Raw genomic sequence first — 25,155 nt, forward strand, 5'->3', positions numbered from 1 at the left:
TAGCGTAGAGTAGGTTCCTTGGACCCCCTGAAATTGTCAAATTCGATGTCCATTTTTCCCAATGGGGAATATTCATGACTTTGAGTCTTAAAAGCACATAGATAGCCAGAAAAGGGTTTAAGAACCACTGTGCCAATCGGCGCTGTGGTTTCTACTCTTATGACACCTGATGACTTGGCTCCTTCATTTTCTGTTGTTCAGATAAGCCCTTTATGTGTACGATCTATGCTTTTCCTTGGGTTATTTAAAAGCCGTTTTAAGGAAAGCGAACACGCAGTTTCCAGCAGCAGTGATAAGGAGTCACACTACGGGGCAGTGGAGGTTCCGCAGTCTTGTCCTGTTGGCTCTGGGTCTTTCCTGCCCAGGAACATTGGACTCCGGAGGAGCTTGGGAGGCTGTAAGCCATAGCCAGTGTGTATAAGGCAAATCCAAATGCATGACCAAGTCCCCAAACGCTTGGACAAAGGAGTCCTTTCAATGAGATGAGTGTCGAGAAATAAACACTCCAGTCACTCGGCCAAGCAAGGGACAAATTTAGGAAATGCATCATCCATAAAAAAAAGTGGTATTAAAAGAAAATAATAGTGGGCTCTCTACAGTAATTTTGCTGGTCTGTGCAGGTGGGCTCCTTCAGTGACTGTGGAGAGAAGCAGGAGTCTAGCTCACTTACTGATGTTTGGGGACACAGCCAGACCCTTCCAGAGAACAGCACACAGGAGGTTACCAAGCCCTGTAGGTGTGGTGCAGCAGGGCTGGGCTTCTGCTCCCCTCACCAGGGGGGTCGTGTCTACCTTTACCCTCCAAGAAATACCCCACCGAAACACCGCAGAACACCCTCACTCCTGTTCCTGAAGTCTCCAGGGAAGGAAATCCTCCAGTGTCTCCCCTCAAGCCTCATTGTCAGGACAACTCATCATGTAAATAGCTCCGAGTTATTTAAAGGTCTAGAAAAAACTTCCTGAAGCTATAATCAGGAGCTAGGGTATTTGTTTTAAAGTCCATCTGCCTAGAAAACTGAATCCTATTCGGTACCTCGAAGAAGTCCATGCCACATATATGTATTTATAGACTATAAGTGGCATCTCACGATTTTTCTTTGAGCTTCCGGGCTGCTCTCAAGGTGGGCAAAATTCAAAATGTAGCCACTAGTGTTTGCTTCCCTAGGATTCCTTTTACACTGTGCATTTTTTTAAAAAAAGATTTTACTTATTTATTTGACACAGAGAGAGAGAAAGAGCGAGAGCACAAGCAGGGGGAGAAGGAGGCTCTCCGCTGAGCAGGGAGCCAGACACAGGGCTCCATCTCAGGCCCCTGGGATCACGACCTGAGCTGAAGCCAAACACTTAACCAACTGAGCCACCCAGGTGCCCCTACACTGTGCTTTTTAAATTGTCTGGGTGCATCAGGATTCACAACCCTGCCAGCCACTGCACAGGGATGGGCCTGGGTTAGCAGAACTCCGAGGCCAGTCTGTGCATATGAAGCCTGAGGCCTGAGCTCTCTCATGAACTGGGAGAGGAAAATCACCTTTGCTTTCATCCATGAGCTCGATTATGGGATGTAGGATGATGGAACATTTTCAATGCATGTTGGCTGGCAGGGAAGGCAGGGGAGCCCCCGCCCCCAAAAATATGTATATCACATCTGCTATAGCTGCAGTGCCCGCCAAGAGTATAAGAAAAAAACACTGTTTTTCTCTTAAATCTCACTCCACTTTTGTACACCAGGGGCTGATCCTGATTTATCCCCATGTGGGACACACAATTTCCCCTAGGCCTGTGTGTCTATTAGTAGCACTCAGCAGTCAGTAGCCACTCGGCCTGCCCTTTACTGGAAAGGAAGTGGGGACAGGAATAGAACAGGCGCACATTCTTGGGTCCACTCTCTGGGGTCTTTAATGGTATGCTTGTCACAAAGCCAAGCCCTGCCAGACCTGGGAGAGCAGAGACACCTCCCCAGACGCCCCAGCCTGAGAGCTCCGGGGACATGGGACAAGGCTGGGAGAAGCCGCTGATTTGACCAAACAGAAAGGCCCACGAGACGGAGAGATTTTTTATATTAGGTTCTATATAGGGCTTGGGAGTAGGGGGGAAAAAAGTTTATTCCAAGTGAGTGATTTACTACTGCTGGATATGTTCATGAAATCTGGGGCTACCTCATGGAAGGGAGACGTACAGAGGCCACCTTATAAAGCCAGGTGGCTAGATGTGCACCATGTCTCTGGAAATTAAATCAAACACATCTTTTCTAAAGAGATTGATGGTTATTTTATTTTACTCAAAACTTTCTGTGGGAAAGTACAGTTGCCCATGTCTCATGGAGAACTCAGCACCACGAAGAGATTGCTCTGAGCAGTAGTAAACATGGAGGCCTTCTAACTCCAACTTCATTTTAATTCGATAAGCACTCGGTGCTTACTATACATGAGGCACGCCTCTACAGCCTCTACATTTATTGGCTTAATCCTCACAATAAGCAGGCACTATGATTATCCCCATTTTATCAGTGAAGAGCCCGAGGCACTGGGCCTGTCGGCTGCCACAGTCACACACACAGCTGGAAGGTGTCAGGATTTGAACCCAGGAAATCTGACTCCAGGATTAATGCTCAAGGACATCAGCTTCATCCATTCAACATTTAACAGGCACTTTGTGCCAGAAACATCGATGTGCGTGGAGTGACACAGAACGAACAAGATGTAGCCCAAGAGGCGCACAGTCTTAGGGAGGTGGCAAGGGTTTAAAAAAAAATTACAGAAATGTGCCAAATAATTAAATAAAGTGAATAAGAATTAATACTCTTCAAAGGGAGCTCAGACGATCTAGCAGTGAGGAGCCAAGTCCTGACTCCTAACCTTCATTCCCAAATTTGACTTCTGGGCACTTCCATCACCAGCCCCCCTCGCCCGGACAGTGGCTACGGCTCACCTGCACCAACAGCCTCCTTGCCAGCCTCCCCCTCTGGCTCTTGCCCTCTGTCCCCTATTCTCCAGACACTAGCCAGAGTGATCCTTCTAAAAAGTACCTTATAGTGTCGTCTGGGTGGTTCTGTTGGTTAAGCATCTGCCTTTGGCTCAGGTCGTGATTCCAGGGGTCCTGGGATTGAGTCCCATGTTGGGCTCCTTGCTCGGTGGGGAGTCCACTTCTCCGTCTTTCCTCCTCCTCCTCTCTGTGCTCTCTCTCTCTAATAAGTAAATAAATAATCTTTAAAAAAAAAAAAATAAAAAGTACCTTATATTCCTCACAAGCCCTCTGGCTTCCATTACACTGAGAATGACATGCAGAGCCATTCCGTGGACTACACGGCCCTGTGCCATCTTGCATCTGCCTCTGTTCACCAGCCTGGTGCCCTGAGCACCAGCCACTGGCCTCTCTGCCCTGCGTGGAAAACACCAAACCTGCCCTCCCTAGGGCTATGTGCTGCTGGTGCGGGTTTTTCCTTCATGTCACTCATGCCCCCGATCAAATGTCACCACTTCAGTGAGACTTCCTCTGGACATTTCTCTTTAAAATAAATGCCCACCCTTCATCAGTTACCCTGCTAAAGGATGCTAAATCTGTTTTAATTTTTCTTTCCGGGATATGTCCCTACTTGACATATTAAATATGCATTTCTTTGTGGGTTTCCTGTCTGCATCCCCCACTAGGATGTAAATCCCATCACAATTTAAATATATAAATAAGGGCAGCCTGGGTGGCTCAGCGGTTTAGCTCCGCCTTCAGTCCAGGACATGATCTTGGAGAACCGAGATCAAGTCTCACGTTGGGCTCCCGGCATGGAGCCTGCTTCTCTCTCTGCCTATGTCTCTCTCTCTCTCTCTCTCTCTCTCTCTCTGTGTGTGTGTGTGTGTGCTCTCATGAATAAATAAATAAAATCTTTAAAAAAAGTTTAAAAATAAATAATGTAAAAATGTAAAGTATAAATAAATATATAAATTCATTATAATCTCTGCTTTGTTCATCATGCTATCAGGAGACCCTAGAAAAGTGCCTGGGTGTAATAGGCTCTCAGTAACTTATTGCTGAATAACTGATTGGTTAAATAAATTGTTTTAAGAGGTCAAGGAAGGCTTCCCTGCAAGTGGACAGTGGAGTTGAGTGTTGCAGGATAAGTCAGAGTTTGCCAGACAGACCAGACAGGGGAAAAGCATTCCAGACAGAGGGAAGAGAAAGTGCAAGATTTCGGGGCAAGAAGGCAGACTGGGTTCGTGTCATCATGTTTTGCTCTCTTTTGCCCCAGGCGTGTTGGGGATTCCGACTACAGTGATGGAGAAGAGGACTTTTACTACACTGAGATCAAGCTCAACACAGACTCAGTGGCAGATGGACTGAGCAGCCTGGCCCCGGTGTCACCTTCTCAGTCCCTGGCTTCACCTCCCACTTTCCCCATCCCAGATTCAAGCCGAACAGAAACTCCTTGTGCAAAAACTGAGACTAAATTGATGACACCCTTGAGCCGCTCAGCTCCCACCACCCTCTACCTCGTGCACACCGACCATGCTTACCAGGTGACTTGCAAAGGACCTTGGGGGTAACCACTCTGACCCCCCACCAAAAGCAATAGCATTCTGCTTTTGCACTGGAAAGGGTGCAAAAACAGCATCACACAAGTAGGCTAATAGCTGAGTTCTTTTTTTCTTTTTCTCCTTTTAAAGTTCAGACCTCACACAGATGGGGCTCTGGGGGTCCTTGGACTCCCCAATATTGACTAAAGATCCAACCCCTTAGAGGTTGTCATAGGACTCAAAATCCTTAATATTGTAAAGATCTCACAATTGTGCCTGGCCCACGATCTAAGTATCTGTTAAATAAAAAAATATAAGTGAAAAAGTGAGCACCGAAAGCTTTGGCACAATGACATAACCGCACTGTGTCCCAACTCTGGGACTTCATGCCCTGTCTTCTGAATTGGTAACTAACCCTCACAGATCAGAGCAGTGATGATCAGTGTTCCCCAAATAGCAGTGTCAACATCACCTAGGAACTTGTCAGAAATGTAAACTCTTGGGGCAGCCCCAGACCTTTTGGGCAGGAGGGAGGGCTGGGGGTCCAGCAGTCTGCATTGTGACAGACCCTCCAGGTGATCTGCTTCACTCTAAAGTCCCAAAAGACCTTACAGACAAATCCTGCAAATAGGACACAGCTAAAGCTCTTCTGTCCCCCCAGCATTTATTAACTCTTTTAAATGTTGATTTGTTTTAATGACATATCAAAACATTCAATTTTAAGAAAGCTTTTTTCCCCAGAATTCTCAACTACTCTGTACAACCTAAAAAGAAAAAAAAAAAAAAAACTCCTGTCCATATTTGTAATTGTGTTCTCCCACCCTGGTTTTATAAACATTTTCCATATAACTGACTAGTTTTCAGTTAAATCGAAACACCAAGTTGTTTTAGTCATTCTCTTACCGTTAGCTCTCTCCTCTTTAATCTCTCCAGTTTTTCCACTATCATTAATAACTCTACTACGAACACCTCCATGCCAGTAGCTTTTGTTTTTTTCCCTTTGAATTCCCAGAAGAATAATTATTGAGTCACAGGATATAACATGAACAGCTTATGGCTCTTGCTATGTATTGCCAAAATATTTTCCAGTGGTGCCAGTTATAAAACCACTGTCACGAGCAACTACATCTATAATTAGAAAAACTAAACCTGTAGAAGTACCCAGCCACTGATTTAATAGGCTTACAGTCAAGAGCAATGGAATAGAGCTAATTATTAAATTAGTTGATGCAATAAATTTCATTCCTGACTCTTGTTATGTTGGTCAAAAAGAATACTTAATTTCTTTGTTTTTGTTTGTCAGTGTTGTATTCAGAACACTGGTTTGAAATCATGGGCCTGAACCAATTTCAACTATTTTGCTCATCTATATGAGAGTTGGAACATGCACGAGGTGATCTAAAAGGTCCTTCCCAAACCATGTATTCATAATATTGGGATTATTCTATTTATAGACATTATGAATGTTCAGCATCAAAAGTATTAAAAACACAAGCAAATGAAGAAAATTCATCCCTGAACCGCAACAACAAGAAAGCTCCTTGGTTAATATTTTTTGTATGTCCTTCAAGACTTTGTTCGATGTATATATAGTCATTTTTAAAAAAGTAATTTACCATAGTACTGTTTTTCTTGTGCTTTATTTTTGCCATTTAATATATCATGAACATTTTCCCATGCCAACAAGTATTCTTCAACAGCATCAGTCTGTGGGTATATCATGACTTACGTACCTACATCCCTATTATTGGACACTTGCATTTCCAGGGGTTTTTTTTACATAATACATAGTTCTGCAATGAACATCTTTATATCCATTTCGTTAGAATGAATTCTAAAAGTGGCATAGCTAATATACAAAATACTAAGAATTTTGATATATATTGCCAAATTACCCTCCCCAAATGTTGTACCAATTTACACACCCAGCATCCCTGTAAAGTTGTTTATTTCCCAATTTGATGGTGAGGCATAGTGTTTTACACACAAATAGGCCTATGTCCTAAAATAGGTACATGTACATATAATAAAATTTCTTTTCAGAAATCAGCAAAAAACCTGCTCTTATTCATTAGATTACTAAGATTTATAAAAAGCTTATTTCTAGCTATTCTCTTCAGCTATGTTTAATCTCCTGTTGGAGAATTAGTCTAAGTTATTAATACAGCTGAAACCATTTTGGGGCCCTACTTTGGCAATGATAGCTTAGGACTGTGAGGAGAAATGTTGTTTCATAACAATGTTCTCTGTTTTCTGTGGGACAGGCCACACCCCCCGTGACCATTCCAGGATCGGCCAAGTTCACCCCCAACGGCAGCAGCTTCAGCATTTCTTGGCAGTCTCCTCCAGTTACCTTCACAGGCATTCCAGTAAGTAGAAAAACAAAAAGCCAGAAATCTGGTCAAAGCCAAACATAAATTTAGAGAACAAATTATAAAAACATGCAAGAGAAAGGCAAAACTCAGAATACCAGAAGTACTATTCCTTAAGTGATACTTGTACACTCCCCAGCATGTATTTCATGGTCCAGCCCAGCCCAGCTTGTCTGTGGTAAAAGGTGTTACGACTGGCATTTTAGAAAACCAGGAGAGGTGCAGCTGCTGATAAACAACTTGTTAGAAATGTGTCAAGAGTGTTTGTGTCCATGGTGTATCTGTATGCTTCCAAAAGGCTTTATAGAATTACTGGCTGAACTCAGACGCTGAACGTAAAAGAAAAAGATCCTGTACACACATGATATTTATTGTTATGAGTAACTTTATAAAATTTATGACTTTGAAATTATTGTTTGTGGGTATGTCATTTTGAAAGGTTCAAAAAAAAAAAAAAAAACGAAATCACTTTTTTTTCCAAAGCTTGAGTAATCCATGCTGATGGGTACTCTGAAAATAAAGAGTGCTGAACTATGCAATCAGGTTTAAGTGGTATATAAGAATTGATTTGACATAGTAAATGATTGCTGTCTGATAAATCGCCATGAATTAACTTGATTCCTAACCATTCATTTAAAATTATATGGGGTCTTTTGTAGCTTATCACAGAATATCCACAGACCTAACACTATTGATGCCCACAGTGGTTTATAACTCCTGATAAGGTTCACAAAGTGGCTTATGATAACAGACATTATCCTTATTTTCTCCTCTCCACCGCTCTCCCCAAGGACCTCACAAAAGCTTCTTATTGTCAACCACTGGCAACTTCTAGAGGTTTCCAGAAAATACTAAGCCCTCCTACCAGGCTGATAAAACTGAAAGCAGCTCAATCAATTATGCTGTGCCCTGTCGATGAATATTTATTAAATTCCCTAGGAGAATAGCCAACAATAAAAAGTATCCTGCTGGCAGCAATTTGGGGAATTTGTGGCTTCCAGAAAATACTCTTGGAATTTGATTTTTTAAATAATAATCAAGGATCTGGAGTAATTATGAAAGTCACCCACTTCACGAAATAGTAATAATGGCTGGCTACTCTGAAAGAGCAAGAATGCAAGGAGAGATCTTGTTAGCAGATATTAGAAGAGAACACACAGGTATCAGTTTTGCTTCTGGCAAGAACAATGATCAACTGAGGAAGGTGTCAGAGGTTAACAATCAGTCCTTTGGGAGACTTCTCTTTATTTTTTGAGGGGTAGACATAAAAAGACCCAGAGTGGCTTTCTTTATCACATTTGAGACAACCCTTCTAACCTAGAAAGACAGCTACAAATACAGAATTATAAAGACTCACTATTCTGAATCCTGTTAATTCCTTTGATTTGAGAAGAATTTTTAAGAGCATATACCATATTGCTCACCTGGGGTACAAACAAGTGTAGCAAGTGGCTGGAACAGCCCAGTTTAGACGTCTTTTCAGGTAACCTCTGTGACCAACCAAAATGGAGTTTCTTTCCCTTTTGCTTTATTAATTAAATCACCTCCTTCTGAAGTGTAGAGAAACCCCCGAGTGGTTTATGACTAGCTACATGTCCTCTAAAGTTCTCAAATGTTTTACACAGTAAGTGACCAGCCAGGATACCTTCTATTGTTTGTTTTCCAGCAGCAAGATTTTAATGTTCTTCTCTGCTGTGGACACTGTGTGTATCTCTACCCTCATCTCAGTGTGTTAGATTTTTCAAAGTCCCTAATTTCATTAGTTACCAGGGACAGTCCAGACAAGAGCTTTGACAGCACGTGTATAGAGTGGCTGGTTAAGTAGGTATCCCACTAAAATCCTCATGTAGTTTGTAGTGTAGTCTTTCGCCACAGAATCCTCAGTCTATCTGGTTGTGTAATGTTTCCGCCAACACTTTAGACTGTTTTAGCAGCCATTCCTATTTCAAACTAAAGACAAGGGGAGCGGATGCTATTTTCCCAGGCTTTGTTTTCACCCTAGAGAGAAGGCTCACAATTAAAAATGTTCTGAAGTTGCCATACTATCAAGGCTTTAAAAAAAAAAAAAGTAGGTGCTTACTGTTTGCCTCCTTCTGGTGGGGGATCGTACAACGCCACACCACGTAAGCACAGGACTGGCCCACGTCCACTGACTGGGTGCCAGCAACAGTTCCTGAATTCTCCAGGAATGCAGTCCCTGCCCCTAGGAGACGGAGAGCCAGGTCAAATCTAAAGGCATATGAATTCCTACTTTCTAACTCAGTGTAATAGGGCTTTCAGGCAGAAGCTCTAAACATTTCCAATGCTAATGAATTAGTATTAGTGATGGCCTCAACTGTATCCAAACGGAAGAACAAAGCAATTCCCATTTTATGAAATGCTCTTTAAAGAACACGTTTCTCTTTGTACTCCAAAACAAATATCCTGAGGCTGTCAACCCCATTTAAGTTTTGCTTTTTTCCCCCACATCTTGGAGACCTGGTATTGAGGAGGGGATGCTTTTATATGCTTCCTAGAGAATGGAAATAATCTCCTTCTGAGAAATCCCAAGGTTTGCAGGATTTTATTTATTCATTTGCCTGCACAAGATTTCCTGAACATCAGGCTTTAATAAGTTCCCTGGGTAAGACCTCTTCCCAGAGGTGTGGAGTGGTGAAGGCTGTTCTGCATAGTTACAAATGTAACTGGACGCTCAGTCTTTTCTAGCCGAAGGCCATGGACAGAAGGGTGGGGAGAAGACCCCTCATTAATTACAGCAATCTTTGAGCTGTTTTTCCCGGATGACCCCATCTTTTCTTCTAATTATCTACATTCTTTTCTCTGTCTTTTCTTGACAGAAAGCTGAGCTCTTCACCTTGTATGAGTCTGCTCATACTGCCATAACATAATACCATAGACCGGATGGCTTTAAACAACCAAAATGTATCTTCTCACAGTTTTGGAGGCTAGAAGTCCCAGATCTGGGTGCTGGCTAGTTCAGGTCCTGGTGAGAGCTCTTTTCATGGCTGGTAGAGAGCCACCTTCTCACTGTGTCTTTATGTGGCCTTTTCTGTTGGTGGAGGTGAGGGAGGGGGTGTAGGGGGAGGATGGAGAGAGAGCCCTTTGGTATCTCTTCTTTTAAGGACACTAATCCTATAGGATCAGAGTCCCAGCCTTTTAACATTATTTATCCTTAATTATTTCCTTAAAGGCCCTGTTTCCAAATATAACCACATTAGGGATGACCGTGTCAATGTATGAATCGGGGCTAACACGAACGTGCGGTCTATAATGAGCCCATGCAACCAAGAGCAAACTGACATGCCATCCAAGGGCCATTCCAGGAGGCTTCAGGCTGGAGGGAGGGTCTCCAAACCTAAAATAGCAGTCCTTGATGATGAGATGTTTGGCTGGGTTGCTTTTTATGTTTTTTTTTTTTTTAACCTCAAAGGAAAATTCAGAATGGTATATTAAAAGAGATTACCACCAAGACAAGGATCTGTTTTTTCCACTTGAGAGATAGAACATCACAAAGAAAAGAAATGTCCCTGATATATTTACAGAAGGACACAACATTCTTACTGCTTTGGTATGAGGCTCAGATGCAAAATCCTGGCTCTGCCATTGAACAAACTTTGACATCTAGCCAGTCTCATGACCTCTCTTAAGCAATGCCCTCCACTTGAGTCTACCTCAGAGAGGTGTATTGTTGAGCACAGTGCCTAGCACTGGCTCACAGTACAGAACATTATTGCTGCCTGTGAGGCATCTCATTGCTGTTTAATACAGGGCTCAGAAGAAGTGTATTCTATTTAAGATTGACTGGTATATGACCTATATACTCAGCATGGGGGAGAAATCAGCCATGATCTTTGCAGAATAAAGTTCTTTAAACTCAGAATGCCTGGGTGGCTCAGTGGTTGAACATCTCCCTTTTGTTCAGGTCATGATCCCGGGGTCCTGGGATCGAGTCCCACATCAGGCTCCCCCCTCAGGGAGCCTGCTTCTCCCTCTGCCTGTGTCTTTGCCTCTCTCTGTGTGACTCTCTTGAATAAATAAAATCTTAATAAATAAATAAAACTAATAAAAAATTTTTAAAAAGGAAAGAAAAAAACAGTCTAATAAAGATTGAAATGTGGAGGCCACCGGGAGAGATAGCCAACATAATGCTGCACGGGGCTTTATTTTAGGGCGCACCGTATTTCCATCAGCTACATGGCACGATTGAAGAATGGAAAGAGCAGGGCCTTGCATCATTCCGAACTAGTTCCAAGGTCAGCTGGTACGAGACAGACTGTGTTCAAGCACTGGCCCCACCACTTACTGTGTGGCAACTTGACCGAACTTCTCCACTCCCTTATCGAGAAAGTGGACGTGATGGCCGTACTACTTATCCTAGGGTCGTGGTGAAGATGAAAGTAGATAGCACTCAAAGGCACTTAGTGTAACAAGCCCTCGGTAAATTACTACTACTGCTACTTATAACTCCGGGATGCTGTGCAGGCCACCTCCCGGCTCGAGGTCTGAATTATCTTATCTACAAAATGCAGATAACAGCACTTCACTTGCAGGGGTTTCTTGAGGATTAAATGAAATCATATATAAACTCAGGCAGCCTGCCTTTCCCATTTGCAAGCGCTAAATAAATGTCCGTTCCCTATCCTGGCTCCCCATTTCTCTCCCCCCCCACGCCCCGCTCCCCCCCCCCTAAACCGCGATTGTTTTGCTATTAGAAGTCTCCAGGAAAGCTCACAAGTTAGGTCAGATTGGTCCTCACACAGAACTGAGCCCCAGGCCAAGGTGGGAAGTAGGTCCTGGCTTCTGCTGTGTTGGACCCAGCAAAACCTGGGGCTGCAGTGGAATGGGATGGGGTGCAGGGGGGTTGCTGGTATTGGACAGGACCCTGCACGCAGCCCCTAAACGCCTGAGTTCAGAAGGCCATTAGCAGGAATAAAGCCTGGAGGCAGGGGTTATTTTTGTGGTCAGCCCCTGTGGCTCAAACGGTGTTTTTGGAATCTTCAAAAGCCTGATCCTCACTCCTTCCTCGAACCAAGCGCATTACCAGTTTTCCCATTTCAGTAAATGGCACCACCAGCCCTCCAGCTGCTCAGGCCCGAAGCTAGGATTCAACCTTGACTCCCCTTGATCCATCCTTGATTCTTCTAAAGATGTGTCTTCATTTTTTTCCCATCCTTCCGTGTGTCCCAGACCCTTCCATGATTCTGCTATGGGCCCAGCCCCTTCCTACCACCACTGTCACACCCCCGTCTAGATGGCCGGCACATCTTTCCCCCCAAAATAGTGCAAGAGCCTCTTAACCCGACTGCCAGGGCTCCTCTCCAGGCTGTCTCCAGTGCATTCTCTAAGGAGCCAAAGGGATCTTTTGAAAGCATTAATCAGATGTCTCACTTTAAACTCTCCAATGGCTTCCTTGGCACCTGGAACAACAGCCAAGTCCAATTTCCCCATCACAACCAGGAGGCATAACCTGAATCTATCACCTCTTGTCTTCCTACCCCAACCTCCACAAGCGTCTTCTGGCCCCATTGGCACTGTGCACCTCAGAGGCCTCTGTCATTGCTTCCCTCTTCTCCAGAGCACCCTAAAGATAAAAGGCAACCCCTCGGGGCAAGGGGGCCTTCTCACCAGCCAAAATAAATAAGTGTCCTCTCCCTCGATGAGGCTTTGCCTATTGGCCTATTTTATTTTCTTCAGGCACTTATCACTAAAACGATCTTATTTGTTTGTATTTGTTGTCTGTCTCCCCACTCGAATGTCTGCTCCATGAGAACAGAGACTTGGTGTTGTTCACAGCTGTGTGAACAGTAGTACCTGGTGCATAGTAAGAACTTCATAAATATTTGTCGAATGAAGAACACCCTATCATCTCATATCCCCCCACATAAAAGAGGTGTGGCAATTTTGCACAATTTAGAACCTTCCACATTATCCCCAGCTGATGGAAGTAGTGTCACTGTCATGTCAACTAAACTTCTGGTTCTCTCACTAAATAAGGCAGTATTTTTGGGAATTTGTGAATTTTATAATAATTTTTAGGTGTTTTTTTTTAATTGTCTTGACCATTTAAAACAATTCATATGAGCACATTCTAGATGACTACAGTGGCTGTGAACACCTGGAGCATTCGCGCCCTCTGGTTTGCTGTTACACACTCTGGTCAGAGGTGGGACACAGGGTAGGTGTGGGGGATGGGAGGAGGGGGACATTCTGCTCCCAGAAAGACCTACATATCTATCCACATCAAATGCATATAGTGAACTCCAAAGCTTTTATTTTTAAAAAAGTTACATATTATCTCACCCCTGGCCCTCAGGCCTACCCAGCTTTAGCAAAAAGTAAAGACCAATGGTACAGAATAATTCAGAATCATGGCAACAGTGGTTTAAAATGCTAGGTTTTTACTAAGTTTTTAAATTAACATCTAGGAAGATAACACTGATGTATATTTCTTTGAATTGAAAGAAAAGAAAAAATGGTAGCACCTGTCCTAGAGAAATTCAATTCTATAACTATGCCTTAGGAATGTTCCCATGACTGTTAATTGGTCATGGTTCTTCCATGGCCATGTTGGCTTCTACATAATTAAGTTGCTAAATTCATTAAATGTCTGTTCTTCTATATATGGCAATGCTATATATTTCCTTGAAATATAATTTCTTCTTATAAAAATTCGTTTTTTTAGCTGTTGAGAATTCCAGGTGCTGGGACAATATTTAGTATTATGAGAGCAGGTGATGTGAAGGGACTGGTAAGAAATGTAAGAGGAATCAAGAGCAAGGTGCCCTCGTGTTATTATGACTGAGAGACAGAGGTATAATGTGGTCAGGCACATGCTCTGGCACCAGAAGAGGTCACTACAGGGCTAGCTCTGCTGTTACAAGTTCCCTGACCTTGGCCAAGTTATCTAACCTCCCCATGCCTTGGTTTCCTCATCTATAAAGTGAGGAAAAGGGACACTTGGGTGGTTCAGCAGTTGAGCATCTGCCTTCAGCTCAGGGCGTGATCCTGGGGTCTGGGATCGAGTCCCACATCAGGCTCCTTGCAGGGAGCCTGCTTCTCCCTCTCCCCATGTCTCTGCCCCTCTCTCTGTGCCTCTCATGAATGAATAAAACCTTTAAAAAAAAGAAGAAGTGGGAACAAGAATGATACTTACCACGTGGGGGAGTTGTGACAATTACAGCTATTGTCAGTGAACCTGGCACATAGCAGGTGGATGACATCTGTTCTTGATTTGCTTGGACTCTTTGCTTGTAGCCTTTATCCCTGTTTGGACCTGACCCTCTGCTGTGTGGATGTCTTATGCAAGAAGCCATTTATTCAGGGGCTGACAATGATCTCGTAGAGCAAACAGAAGGCCAAGGTCCATGTTGTTTCATTGGCATTGACTGCCCATATAATTTTAGATGACTCTCTTAACCTCTCTAGGTATTTGTCTTTTTTAAAAGGTAGATCATGAGGCTTAGTATAAGCGAGATGCTACTTTAAGGTTTGGAATGTTATTCGAGTGAAATTATGTCACTGTGGGAAACAACCTGGAATACACACGTGAAGTCATGAAGATTTTTTAAGTATTAATTGTTACCGAGTCTTTTCTGTTTGGGGGGTTGGGGGCGAGGGGCGTTTACATCCTGCCATGAGCATCACCCTATCTGTGTGAACCTACGTCTTTGTGAAGGTGGCACTTCCTCTACGTGTCTGATGTTGACTATTGCCCATGTGGCAAAGGCTAACTAAATGCATGATGAGGAGAACCCGCCCCGTCAACTTTTTTTCCCTGTACTTACCAGGTGTCACCAACACATAACCATCCGGTGGGCACAGGAGAGCAGAGGCAGCACACTCACACAGTCTTGTCCTCCCCACCCAGGGGGACCGTCAGCCTGAGGTATGAGTGCTTGAAACCCCACACTCCTCATCTCATGGGAATTAACTGAGAAACCGAAGAATAGCAAGGAAAAAAGAAACCAGAGATACGATCTTCCATAAAATTTCCCTGGAATGGACAAAACACCCTTTCTTTTGTTGCCATGATTGTTGCCCACCCATCAATTATCAAGGAAGATGTGTTGTTGGGCTGGGGAGGAGGAGGCGGGGGGATGGTAACAGTTTGCAGTGAGTTTTCTTGCAGAATAGGTAATGGTGATCCCTGGGTCTCTTCAAAGTCATACTGCATTAACCTCTGTATTAAAAGAGCTTTAAGGCATAGTTTTTAATACAGATCGAGGAGAAACTCCTCAGGATTCCCTTAGCCAGAATGCTAGAAATTTGAGAAGCAAGAGAGCACTTGAAAGCACATATTTAAAACTGAAAAGAGTAAAACTCTCTCCTGGCATTTTTTGTATTTACTTGTCTAATACAATCCAATGAAGATGGACATGCAATACAATCCAATGAAGATGGACATGCCCACAAATGGACCAGTAGAGTCTTCAGAGTTCTAGCAATGAAGCATGATAGCTAAGCGTAGTGGCCATGACAACATCCAGCAGGTGGTAAAGCCTGGGCCTAGGAAGAACCCCTACTAGGGGCGCCTGGGTGGCTCAGGGGGTCAAGTGTCTGTCCTCAGGTCATGATCCCAGAGTTCTGGGATCAAGTCCCCACATAGGCTCCCTGCTCTCCCCCCTGCTTGTGACCTCTCTCTCTCTCTCTCTCTCATGCTCTCTCTCAAATAAATAATAATAATAAATCTAAAAAGAAAAAACCCTACTAGGTTTTTTAATATTGTCTCATGCTCTTTCGAGGGATTTCAAGCCCTCCAGAGAATGCCCATGGCGTAAACGTCCCTTCCCTGTCTTGCAGAAAGCCCCGGGGAGAGGGCAAGAAGTGCCGCAAGGTGTACGGCATGGAGAACCGGGACCTGTGGTGCACGGCTTGCCGCTGGAAGAAGGCCTGCCAGAGGTTCACCGACTGACACACAGGTCCGCCCAGCCCAGCCGGCAGCCTGGGGGCCACTGTCCTCGCCCTCCACCGCACGTTCTGGAAAAATGCTTTTTCTTCTGAACAAAACACACTTGAAGCCCGGGAAAAAAAGCACCTCCAGGAAACTTGGTGGAATGACAGCAAAAAATAAAGAAATAAATAAGGTCACCACCCTCACTGCTCTTGCTGAGAATCCAGCGTGGGGCAGCTCTATTTTTTTTCCTTGAAAAGTCAGCTTTTGGGTTTATTTTTTTGTTGTTTTTTGGGGGTTTTTTGTGCTTTTCTGTCTTGTTTTGTTTTTGCCGTACGTCTAGGTCTGGAAAAAAAACAACAAACGACTGTGGACTTCTGTAGCAACTGAACCAACAAAGCCCATTTTGCCTAGAGAGGAGGCATATTTTGATAAGCTTTCTGAATCATGCCATCTCTGAGATTTTTTTGACATTAAAAAAAAAAAAAACAAAAAAAAAACAAGGCTACACGTTATTCAGTAGCATTTGTACAGAGAACAATACCCGCTTTCATTGTGAATAGGACCTTCCCCGGTTCCCACCCGCCCCCAGCAGCGCGCACCACGCTGGGCCGCGGCAGGTGCAGGTTTGGCTCCTCCGTCCTGCTCGTCTGTTCCGGCGTCGAGGACCGGCCGAGGCGGAGCGGAGCCCGAGCGCCCCGGGGCACGGACGCGGACAGACGGGCGGACAGACGGGCGGCTGACCCCGCCGCCCACCGGTGAGGCCGGCAGGCCACCTGGGTAAGCTCGATGCTGCGTTCCGGGGCGTCGCTGCCAGGCTTGCGGGGCATCGGGCCTGCCCTCAAAACCCCACCCCTGACCCGGGTCAGGAACCGCAGAGAACTCGGGCTGTCCCCGCAGGTGCGCCCGCAGGTGCGCCGCCCGCGTCCCCATCCGTCCAGAAAGACGTGCGAGCTCACCAAGCCAACATCCGTTCCCAGTGCACTTTCATAGGTTTTATGCTTTAGCATGTCCGGGGGATGGGTTCAGGAACCATATAAACGTGATAGGGGCACGTGGGAGGGTCCCAAATTTTATTTTTCTTATAAAAACGTCGGAACTGTTCGCGAAGCATTTGCTCAGAGGGAACACCAAAAGGAAAATGCGTGTTGGTATAGGAATCTCTCAGTCTAGCAGGGCCAGGGTTTGCACCGGGCCGCACCTGGCGCCTGGCGCCTATGTTGGTTGGTTGGTTGGTTGGTTTCGGGGGTAGTGGTGTGGGGAGGGGAGCAGTTGTCAGGCTCTCTCTATAAGTTCATCGTCTCTCTATCCTATTCTGGACTGCCCTGCTTAACGAGTTGTTTCTCCTATACCTATGCAAAGAAGTTTTTTAAAAAGCACCTTATAGGATGCACTGTGTCAGGACGGGGAGCCTACGATCAGCCATAGGAATGTTCGATGAAATTGCACAGAGGAAAATTTAATATATGTTTAGAGACTGTACGTACACTTTTGTTTTAAAGAGTTGAAAGAAGGCATCTAGTAATAACCAATATCCTTTTCCTCTTATGATCAAGGGAAACAGGGGGAGGTTCCGCAGTGTGAGATCCACAACCTGTCCATTCATATATTTGGGCAATTTATTTTTTAACCTTCCATTTGACTTTTTAAACATTCTTCCTTGGAAGGGATCCTGTTCTCCCCTCTTCGTTTAATTTTTATTCGAAGAACAGTGATTTCAAGAGAGCAGGAAAAGAGCTTCATTTAATTTCATGATTACCAGTCACTAGTAGCTACAGCACCAGCTATAATGTATGTTTTAGCATTTACAAGGTCAGCCAGGAAAGGGCTTTTTTTCTTTAAGTGCAGGAATGCATTTGCATCCTCAACCCCAGCATTTCTTTTCTCCTCCCTGGAGTCCTGTTGCTCTGCCTACAGACAACCTCTGCTGTGGCATGATGCTCTCTGGCCTGGCCCAGGAGGCCTGAGCTGCAGGTGGACTGCCCAGTGGCCACAACGAGCCCAGAGCTGAAGAACCATTTGAGCAGGTTCACTGTGTACGGAAGTGATGGTTCGCTGAGATGCAATCCCAGAGCAGAGGTTTTCCTCTTCGGTGAAGCTCTCTGACCCAAGATCCCTGAATTAAATCATCCAGCAAAAACAAAGTGATGGGGGCCAAATCTATCCTCCCCAGCCCCCAGGACTTTGGATCACAAGGAGGAACAGGTCTTTTCTGTGAAGCAGTCAGTCCTGGAGTGAGGTTTTGTGGCTGTCCCCCAGAGATGCAGCCCGTGATGAGTTCTGAGCGCTGGCCTGGAGGAACCAAGCTCAGGCCTTCCTTGGTTTTTAGCCAATACACAGGGGGTAAGCAGAAGTGTAAAGCTGAATGCAGCTTCCCTGGGATTTCTTCTTTCTAAAGCCTTTTTTTACATGTACTCTTCTGCATCTCCTACCCACATAGGGACTCCCTTCTGCCAACTGGCCCTGATCCCTGTGTACCTTCTTTCCAAGTGTGCACAGACCCTCAGTAGCTTCCTGCACACACAGACATCCTTTCTTTGTATCAAGACATGTAATAACTAGAGAACCATCAAAATTCACCTGGCTGGCCTTGGGAAAAAAAAAAAGTGATTAACTTCTTGCAAGCCACCCAGAAAGCTATGAACTGCAATCTACAGCACTGATTGTAAAAGCTAAAATTAAAAAGAAAAAAAGTCATAGAGCTATTTTGTTATATTTTGGAATTAAATGAAGTGCCAAATTGAGCCTGACATTCATTTTATGCCATCTCTGTTGTACCACGTTTTTTTAATGTTTTCATTTGGGAAGAAGAGGCAGAGGACAGGTGGCAAGGGTGGTCAGTCCCACAACATGCCGGCTGGTTTACTGGAGTTCCGTCCATCCCAGGGATCTCAGACACCTGTCTGTGCAAAAGGAATGGCAATACAAAGGATTCTGGACCCAAAGTATTTTCAAACAAGGCGTGCTATAGCCTTTTGACCTTTCTCTCCCTTGATATACCTTCCTTCAGAAAATAGCTCTCATCTCTGTCTAAAGAAGGCATTTCATACTAATGGACAGGCATTCTTCAGATAGGAGCTACAAGGCAAGGAGAATTCATCAGGCCATAGTTTTAAGCTATAGTCCTTCCCAGAGGATGTGCGCTCATTTATGGGAAGCAGTGTGACAAGTTGGAGAAAACACCAGGGTAGGAAGTGGGTGCGTTGGGGACCAGAGAGGAGGTAAGAGGCCTATGGACATCTGGCTCCCACTCATCTTCTTAATGCTGGTTGTCCCTGGGCACCTCCAAGGGAGCCATCATGTTGTCCCTCCAGGGGACAGAGCAGAGATCTCCCTTAAGGGAGGCAGCTCTGACCAGGGATATAGGGCCGCTGCGCACATCCATGGGGGGCGCGGACTTCCCACCTCGCCTGCTGGCAGGTTTCCCCTCTTGGCTGGGAAAAGCCAGTGTCAAGAATGCAGTGGGTTTCTTGACCAAGTGGGTGCTCAGCTGTGGAGTTGCCTGTCAGCAGCTCCACGCCCCAAGGTGCCCTTTCTTAGAGGATTCCTTGTCCAGTCATAACCGTGTTGCAGATGAAAACTTTCAATAGACTAGGATGGGTGTTATGGTTCTTGGGCATTCCAAAATCTTTACATGAAATAGTTCCGTGAGTGTTGCAAAAGATTTCTGAAGCTGAAATGCCCTCTATCAGATTTCAAGGTCACTTGAGTTTCAGTGTCACTCTAAGCCACACTTTTGAAAGCTGCCCTGGGTTCTGAATTAGCCCGCGTGGCTGAACCCATTTCCTCCTTCATCAGACTTCACTGGCAAATGAAAGAGCAGCATCCACTTGAGAATGCGGAGAGAGAGGTGGCAAGGACTGTACAGGAGAGAATACCTTGAGAATAGTAGCAAAATACTGTAAATAATATTCATTTCCTCAGGGAAAATTAAAGGGTATGTGAAAGATAGATTTGGGAGATCCTACTAGTAGAAAGACTTTTATTATCTCTAGTGTCTCTTCAAATCAGAACAGCTTGGTGTTTGTGGGGTTTGTTCTGTTTCTGTTTCTGTTTCTAATGAACATGATCATTATTTCAAGACAAATTTACATGAACCGGACAGTGTCAACTTTTGGAGTTGTGGAGGAATGTTCTGTGTAGAAGGGGTGTTTCTTCATAGCTGACCTGCAGTCTGAGGCTGACACTTGAACCACAGGCACAGTCCCTGGCAGGTATTCATAGACTCGTGTAAGGCTTTTTCTGAATGTAATTGTGAATATGAAGCCTTGGTGTTCCTCTTTATAATCACCCGGTTGGACGACTGCACGCAGATATTCCATAGGTGGAAGCTGTTAAAGACGTGCGTTTTGCTTTAATAGCGTGTTAAGGAGCAAACTTCCATGGACTTGTATGGACAAGGTGCTGCTTTTTCTCATGACCCTGTAGAATTTCCATCGACCACATCAACTGTAGCGTTGACCTGTATGAACACAGGGAAGGATTTGTGCATACAAATGAGAGGAAACAGAGCAGAATTCATGAATATGGATGAGGATGTGGATCATTCTGGAGAAGGCGCTAGGTCCACGGGTCAACTGGAAATTTCATTTCTCTAAGAAAATAATCCTACCAGCGGCACGCACACTCTCCCTATTCCTCGTACCTGTGGGGATTCCTCCGTACTGGAACTGTTGCGTTGTGTCTTTTTGCATTGTAACTCGTCAAACCAGAAGTCAGTAAATAAAACGAGATTAGCACTTTTAGGTACCAATTGTATGAGTAAGTAATGCACACCAGTAGAGCAAGAAAGTATAAAGTGTATTTAAGACCAACCGGTTTGTTTATGGGGACTGACTGAAAAGGCCCATCTCCAATGATACCCATGCTTTAAAAGGTGTACCTATCATAGGGCTGGAAATCAAAATGGGAATTGTACTTCCAGTCCCGTCTTTGTAAATAGTTGCTTTTTTTTTTTTTTGAAGACAATCTCATGTTTTATAACTTTTCTTGTAGGTCTGAGAGTCACAATGGTAATGTGCTGTGTCAAAATGTAATCTTAAATACGATAATGATTATAACTTAATTTTCCAAATAAGACAAGAACTATACCGTGTTAGGCTTCTACGATTCTGAGAGACATGACACTTTTATAATAAGCATTAGTACTTAACTTCTCAAGTTAGCAGAACTGGAACTATTTTACAAGATGCAGTGTTTTGTAATCACAAAGAACATGAACATTTTGTGGGAAATGACCTTGGTTTTATACATTGTAGCTTATTTTTTAAAATACAGTATTTACCAGACAGGAAGTGTGAGTATTATAAGCAATTCCTGCTCTCCAAACAAAGGGCTATGCCTCTTTTAAGCAAGTGTTTTGATGCATATCTTTTCAATGAACCCTCTGCAGCAAGGGTAGAAATGCAGATCAAATGGAAAGAGTATCACAAGAGAGTCAAGAGAGCAACAGCTACTCCTTTTATCATCGCCAGTGTGTTTGCAAAGTATGATGGAGAAAGACACTTTAGGAATCATCCTATGCATCTTAAGTCGGAAAAAAAAAATGTTACTAGATATGCTTGTAGGCAATGGGAGAAAATTCTTGGAATTTTGGAAATTCCTTAGTAAAATGAGTTTCTGTCACAAAGATAAGCTTACCACACGCCTGCATCTAACCAGCAAGTATCATCGGGTGGTAATCTCTCAAACCGTGGTATGGAAGCCCAAAGATAGAATTTTGAGGTGATCGGTGGTGTTTAAAATAAGTTTTTCCTCAGCACTAACTAAATAACCTTAATTTCCTTATCAAAGCAAGTGCTTGACTTTTCACGAGAAGAACATTTGAACAGACGTGCGAGGTTGTCATCGCAAAGTCACTGTGTTCCCAAGGGTCGGGAAACAAGGGAGGGAGCCATGGAGAGTTTATTAACTGCACAAATAATTTTGAGCTTTGCCAAAACCATTTCATAATGCTGTACAGCTTTTTCTAGCCCACTCGCTGTTTAAGAAAGAAAGAAAGAAAGAAAGAAAGAAAGAAAGAAAGAAAGAAAGAAAGAAAGAATCTTTTCTTTCTAAGATTTCAGTAACTCAAAAGCTAGACTAATTAGCAGTATGCAGAAAACATCAAAAGAAAAGCTGGGATAGAATGACCGTATACCCATTGAGCAATTCCTATGAAGTAGTCAGAGGGTCACTCAGACCTTGCTTTCCAACAGGCTTTAGAATCTGCACACATAAGGACTAGAATTGCATAGAGATGGGGAAAACCGTGTACAGCCTTGACTCCTGGTCTCTGAGATGAGGCAGTCTGCAAATCTCTGACTTCATTCCCTTGACTGTCTCCATTGTTAGCATTAAATCCCCCAAGAAGTGCTTATTGCTGTATGGTTTTGAACCAAATCCATCTTGCTTCTTTTTAAAATGGCAGCTAGGAAGCTTCTATGGGTTAATAGCAGAAGCCTTAGAAAAGCCAGGCAGGATCTGTAAATGAACGATTCAGATCAGGCGAAACAGGGACACTACGGAATGGTGGAGATCATTGTGAACCAGAGAGCCCATGACCCCATTGCATGCAGCAACCAGCTCTAGACAATCAGAACCATGCAGAAATCAGGCCCAGGGCTGCTAGATCTTCTGACTTGGAAATATGATATTACCTGACATTTAAGTGTTGACAACTAACTCAAATTCTTGGCCAACACTGTGCAGACCAAAGAGAACCTGTCTATGGGCAGAGGCGGCCTCTGGCCACCAGTCTCACCTGTTGGGGAAAGCACATCTCACATCCCATGTCCCCTGGGTCAGATTCCTCCCTCAACCCCCACAAACTCACCTGTTAGTACTCTCTGGGCACCTAAAATCAAAGAAGGGAAGGAGGTCAGTTATCCCAAGAAATCATTCTCATGGAAGACTTAAATATAAAACCTTAAACCAGCCTTGCCTCGGATCCAAATACGCTGAAGGACTATCCAGCTCTCCCTCTGCCCCCTTCTGGCATGCCCAGGCCACACCCCAAAGCACTGAAGAACCGTCACCCCACCTTAAGTTTTCACCTACCGTGACCACTGTGATGAGGGGCTGGCAAGGAGCAGCCTTGTGCCTTCAGAGAAGGCAGCCAGGAGCCCCCCAGTTTGAGATCGCACACTCCACCAGCCCCTCCACACCCCTTCCCGCTCCAGTAGTTTTCCAGTAGTTTTCATTCCAGCATAGAATTTCCATTGTTGCATCTCCAGCATAGCAACATCCTTGCTCCAGAACTGGTAGGTATTTTAGAGTGTCCACTAACCCCCCAAAAGGAGTTTTTCCACATAGAAAACCTTAGCGCCTCTGTCTGAGGGCAAAGACAAAATGGGAATAAATGTGTCATGGAAAAAATGAGAAGCTGCTGCTTTTGCTCAGATGGATTGACTTTAGACTGTGTCTTACACCAGAGTCCTGATGGCATTGGGATAATCCCTAACCCTTTCACATATACAAAAAGGTATGTCTCTTTCCAATACATTATTTCCTTTGACATTCCTAAGGACCCAGTGTAGAGTAGGAGTATTTAGGATCACCTCCAAGGCCAACCCATGGTAGTGTTATGTCTATGAGTCAGCCTTATCACTGACCAAAGGGAGAAGGGGAAGAATTTGGAAAAGCACTTGGCTTGGACCTAAGTCTTCCAGAAGCTAAACCGGAAAAGACCCAGGCCCCCACCAGGTTCTCAATCTGCCCTCTCAGCCCTGGCCCTTCAGCATAGAAAAAAGAAGCACATGCTCATTCATGTTGTCACATGCCAACTGAATCATCCCCGACTGTCCCCCGTTATGGTGCTGCCGTGTCCCGACTCCCAAAGTTCCAGCCAGCTGAGTGGTCAGTTAATTATAGGAGTTTCTCAGCTAACGTGATGTTGTGAGTAAAAGCTTTGCCTCCTTGGGGAAAAAAAAAATTATTTTGCTGCTACCATTCAACATTGGTTGTCCTTGTAAACGTAAATCGCTGCCAGAAAAATTTAAAACTACTCAAATGGGCAATGTTGAATGATCAAATCAGAAAGGACTGTCAACTCAAAGTTGGAAACACTTGGGGAGATGGTTAAGTCACGTTTAAAACATGAATGCTGTTTAAACAACCTTGTCAGCACCTGAGATTTCTGTCCGTGTGACTATTAAAAGGCTGCATCCACCAACAAAGAGGTCACACGAGCCCTTTCTCAGCCCTTTACCAGGCTTCATGGGGCGAGTTTAGGGTGAAGCCACTCACAGGGAGTGCGGCTGTGGAGCTAGAAGGGGCCTACACCATGGTGACCTGCCACCTGCTTCACTCTGATAAATGATGTGTTTATCATCTGTCTGAGGATACAGTGCTGGAGGAGGGGACACTCGGGCACTTTCCTCCTGTGATGGCAAAGCAGCCAGTTCTGCAATGGTGACATCCAAGCCACAGGAGCGGCAGGGCTTAGCAAACGAGCAGGAAGCTGAGGTTCCAGTAGAAGATGACTATAGATTCTGAAAGCAGGCGGAGATTGGGAATTTAACCCTCACACTGTAATCCTTGCTTTTTAAAAATGTTCTTTCATATTGGGCGCTGTTCACGTCCTTATTAATGGCCAGCTTCCAAAGGGAAAAAAATCCCTTTTATTTATAGTATGAAAATGTTGAAAGTTAATTCTTGAGCCTAAGTGTTACATTTCCTTACTAAGGGCAATTGCCTGATTTTTTTAATTCAGAAAGTTTACCATAGTAGAAAGCAACAACTCCTGAAAAAGGCAGGAGAGCTGTCATGAAAGAAAATTTTCTTTAAAAAAAAAAAAAAAAAAAAAGAGTTGCTAGTCTGTTTTCTCCTGAATTCTTTCTACCTCTCTGACTCAAGAGGAAAACCAGGACTCTGGAGAAGAAATTGAGCAGAGAGAGAGAGAGAGAGAGAACAGTCCCCATTCTGGTGACTGGTCTCACGCACCCACCCCCACCCGCCCCAGCTTGGCAACCACGCCCTGTCCACTTGCATAACCTTACTGAGGCCATGCTGTTATTATGTATGTTCCTTTCCCAAAATTCCAAATTAAACACTTTTGCTTCTGTGCTGCTGACTTCTCACTCTCCAATTAAGGTCCAAAGGGAGAAATATTACTGTAACTTGTATGTGAGGTTCAGTCAGTGAGGCTCCCCTCTTCCTTCTGACAAAAATTTCCATCTGTCTGAGCAGTTCTGGGCGATCATTCAGAGAGCAGGTCAGTCAGCATGCAGCCTGCAGTCCTCATCACAAGAGATTCAGACTCGCTGATAAAGACAAGACATAGATCTAATCCTTTCACCTGGACTCAAAGCTCTCCATGCAAGTCACCTCCCACCAGGCCTGTCCATGGGGAAAGCCAACTGTGTGATCAGAACCAACATGGAAGGACAGAAGAAAAGAGCTTCATATTG

General features: G+C 44.3%; 1 protein-coding gene across 5 annotated transcripts in view; it reads left to right on the forward strand.

The window, feature by feature from the left end:
- Window positions 1-25,155, forward strand: part of ZNF704 (zinc finger protein 704) — a 257,823-nt gene that overhangs the window by 209,111 nt on the left and 23,557 nt on the right. For 3 of the 5 annotated variants that reach the window (XM_072804120.1, XM_072804119.1, XM_072804121.1), the window contains exons 6-9: window positions 4,240-4,507; window positions 6,769-6,873; window positions 14,664-14,761; window positions 15,676-16,546. In XM_072804120.1, the coding sequence (XP_072660221.1) occupies window positions 4,240-4,507; window positions 6,769-6,873; window positions 14,664-14,761; window positions 15,676-15,787 (583 nt within the window). In that variant the 3' untranslated portion in view covers window positions 15,788-16,546. Of the gene's footprint in view, window positions 1-620; window positions 878-4,239; window positions 4,508-6,768; window positions 6,874-11,045; window positions 11,314-14,663; window positions 14,762-15,675; window positions 16,547-25,155 lie in introns of those variants that run through there. The other 2 variants (XM_072804118.1, XM_072804122.1) reach the window with 2 other exon arrangements.

Source organism: Canis lupus, chromosome 28 (genome assembly GCF_048164855.1).
Source record: "Canis lupus baileyi chromosome 28, mCanLup2.hap1, whole genome shotgun sequence".
Classification (NCBI taxonomy): domain Eukaryota; kingdom Metazoa; phylum Chordata; class Mammalia; order Carnivora; family Canidae; genus Canis; species Canis lupus.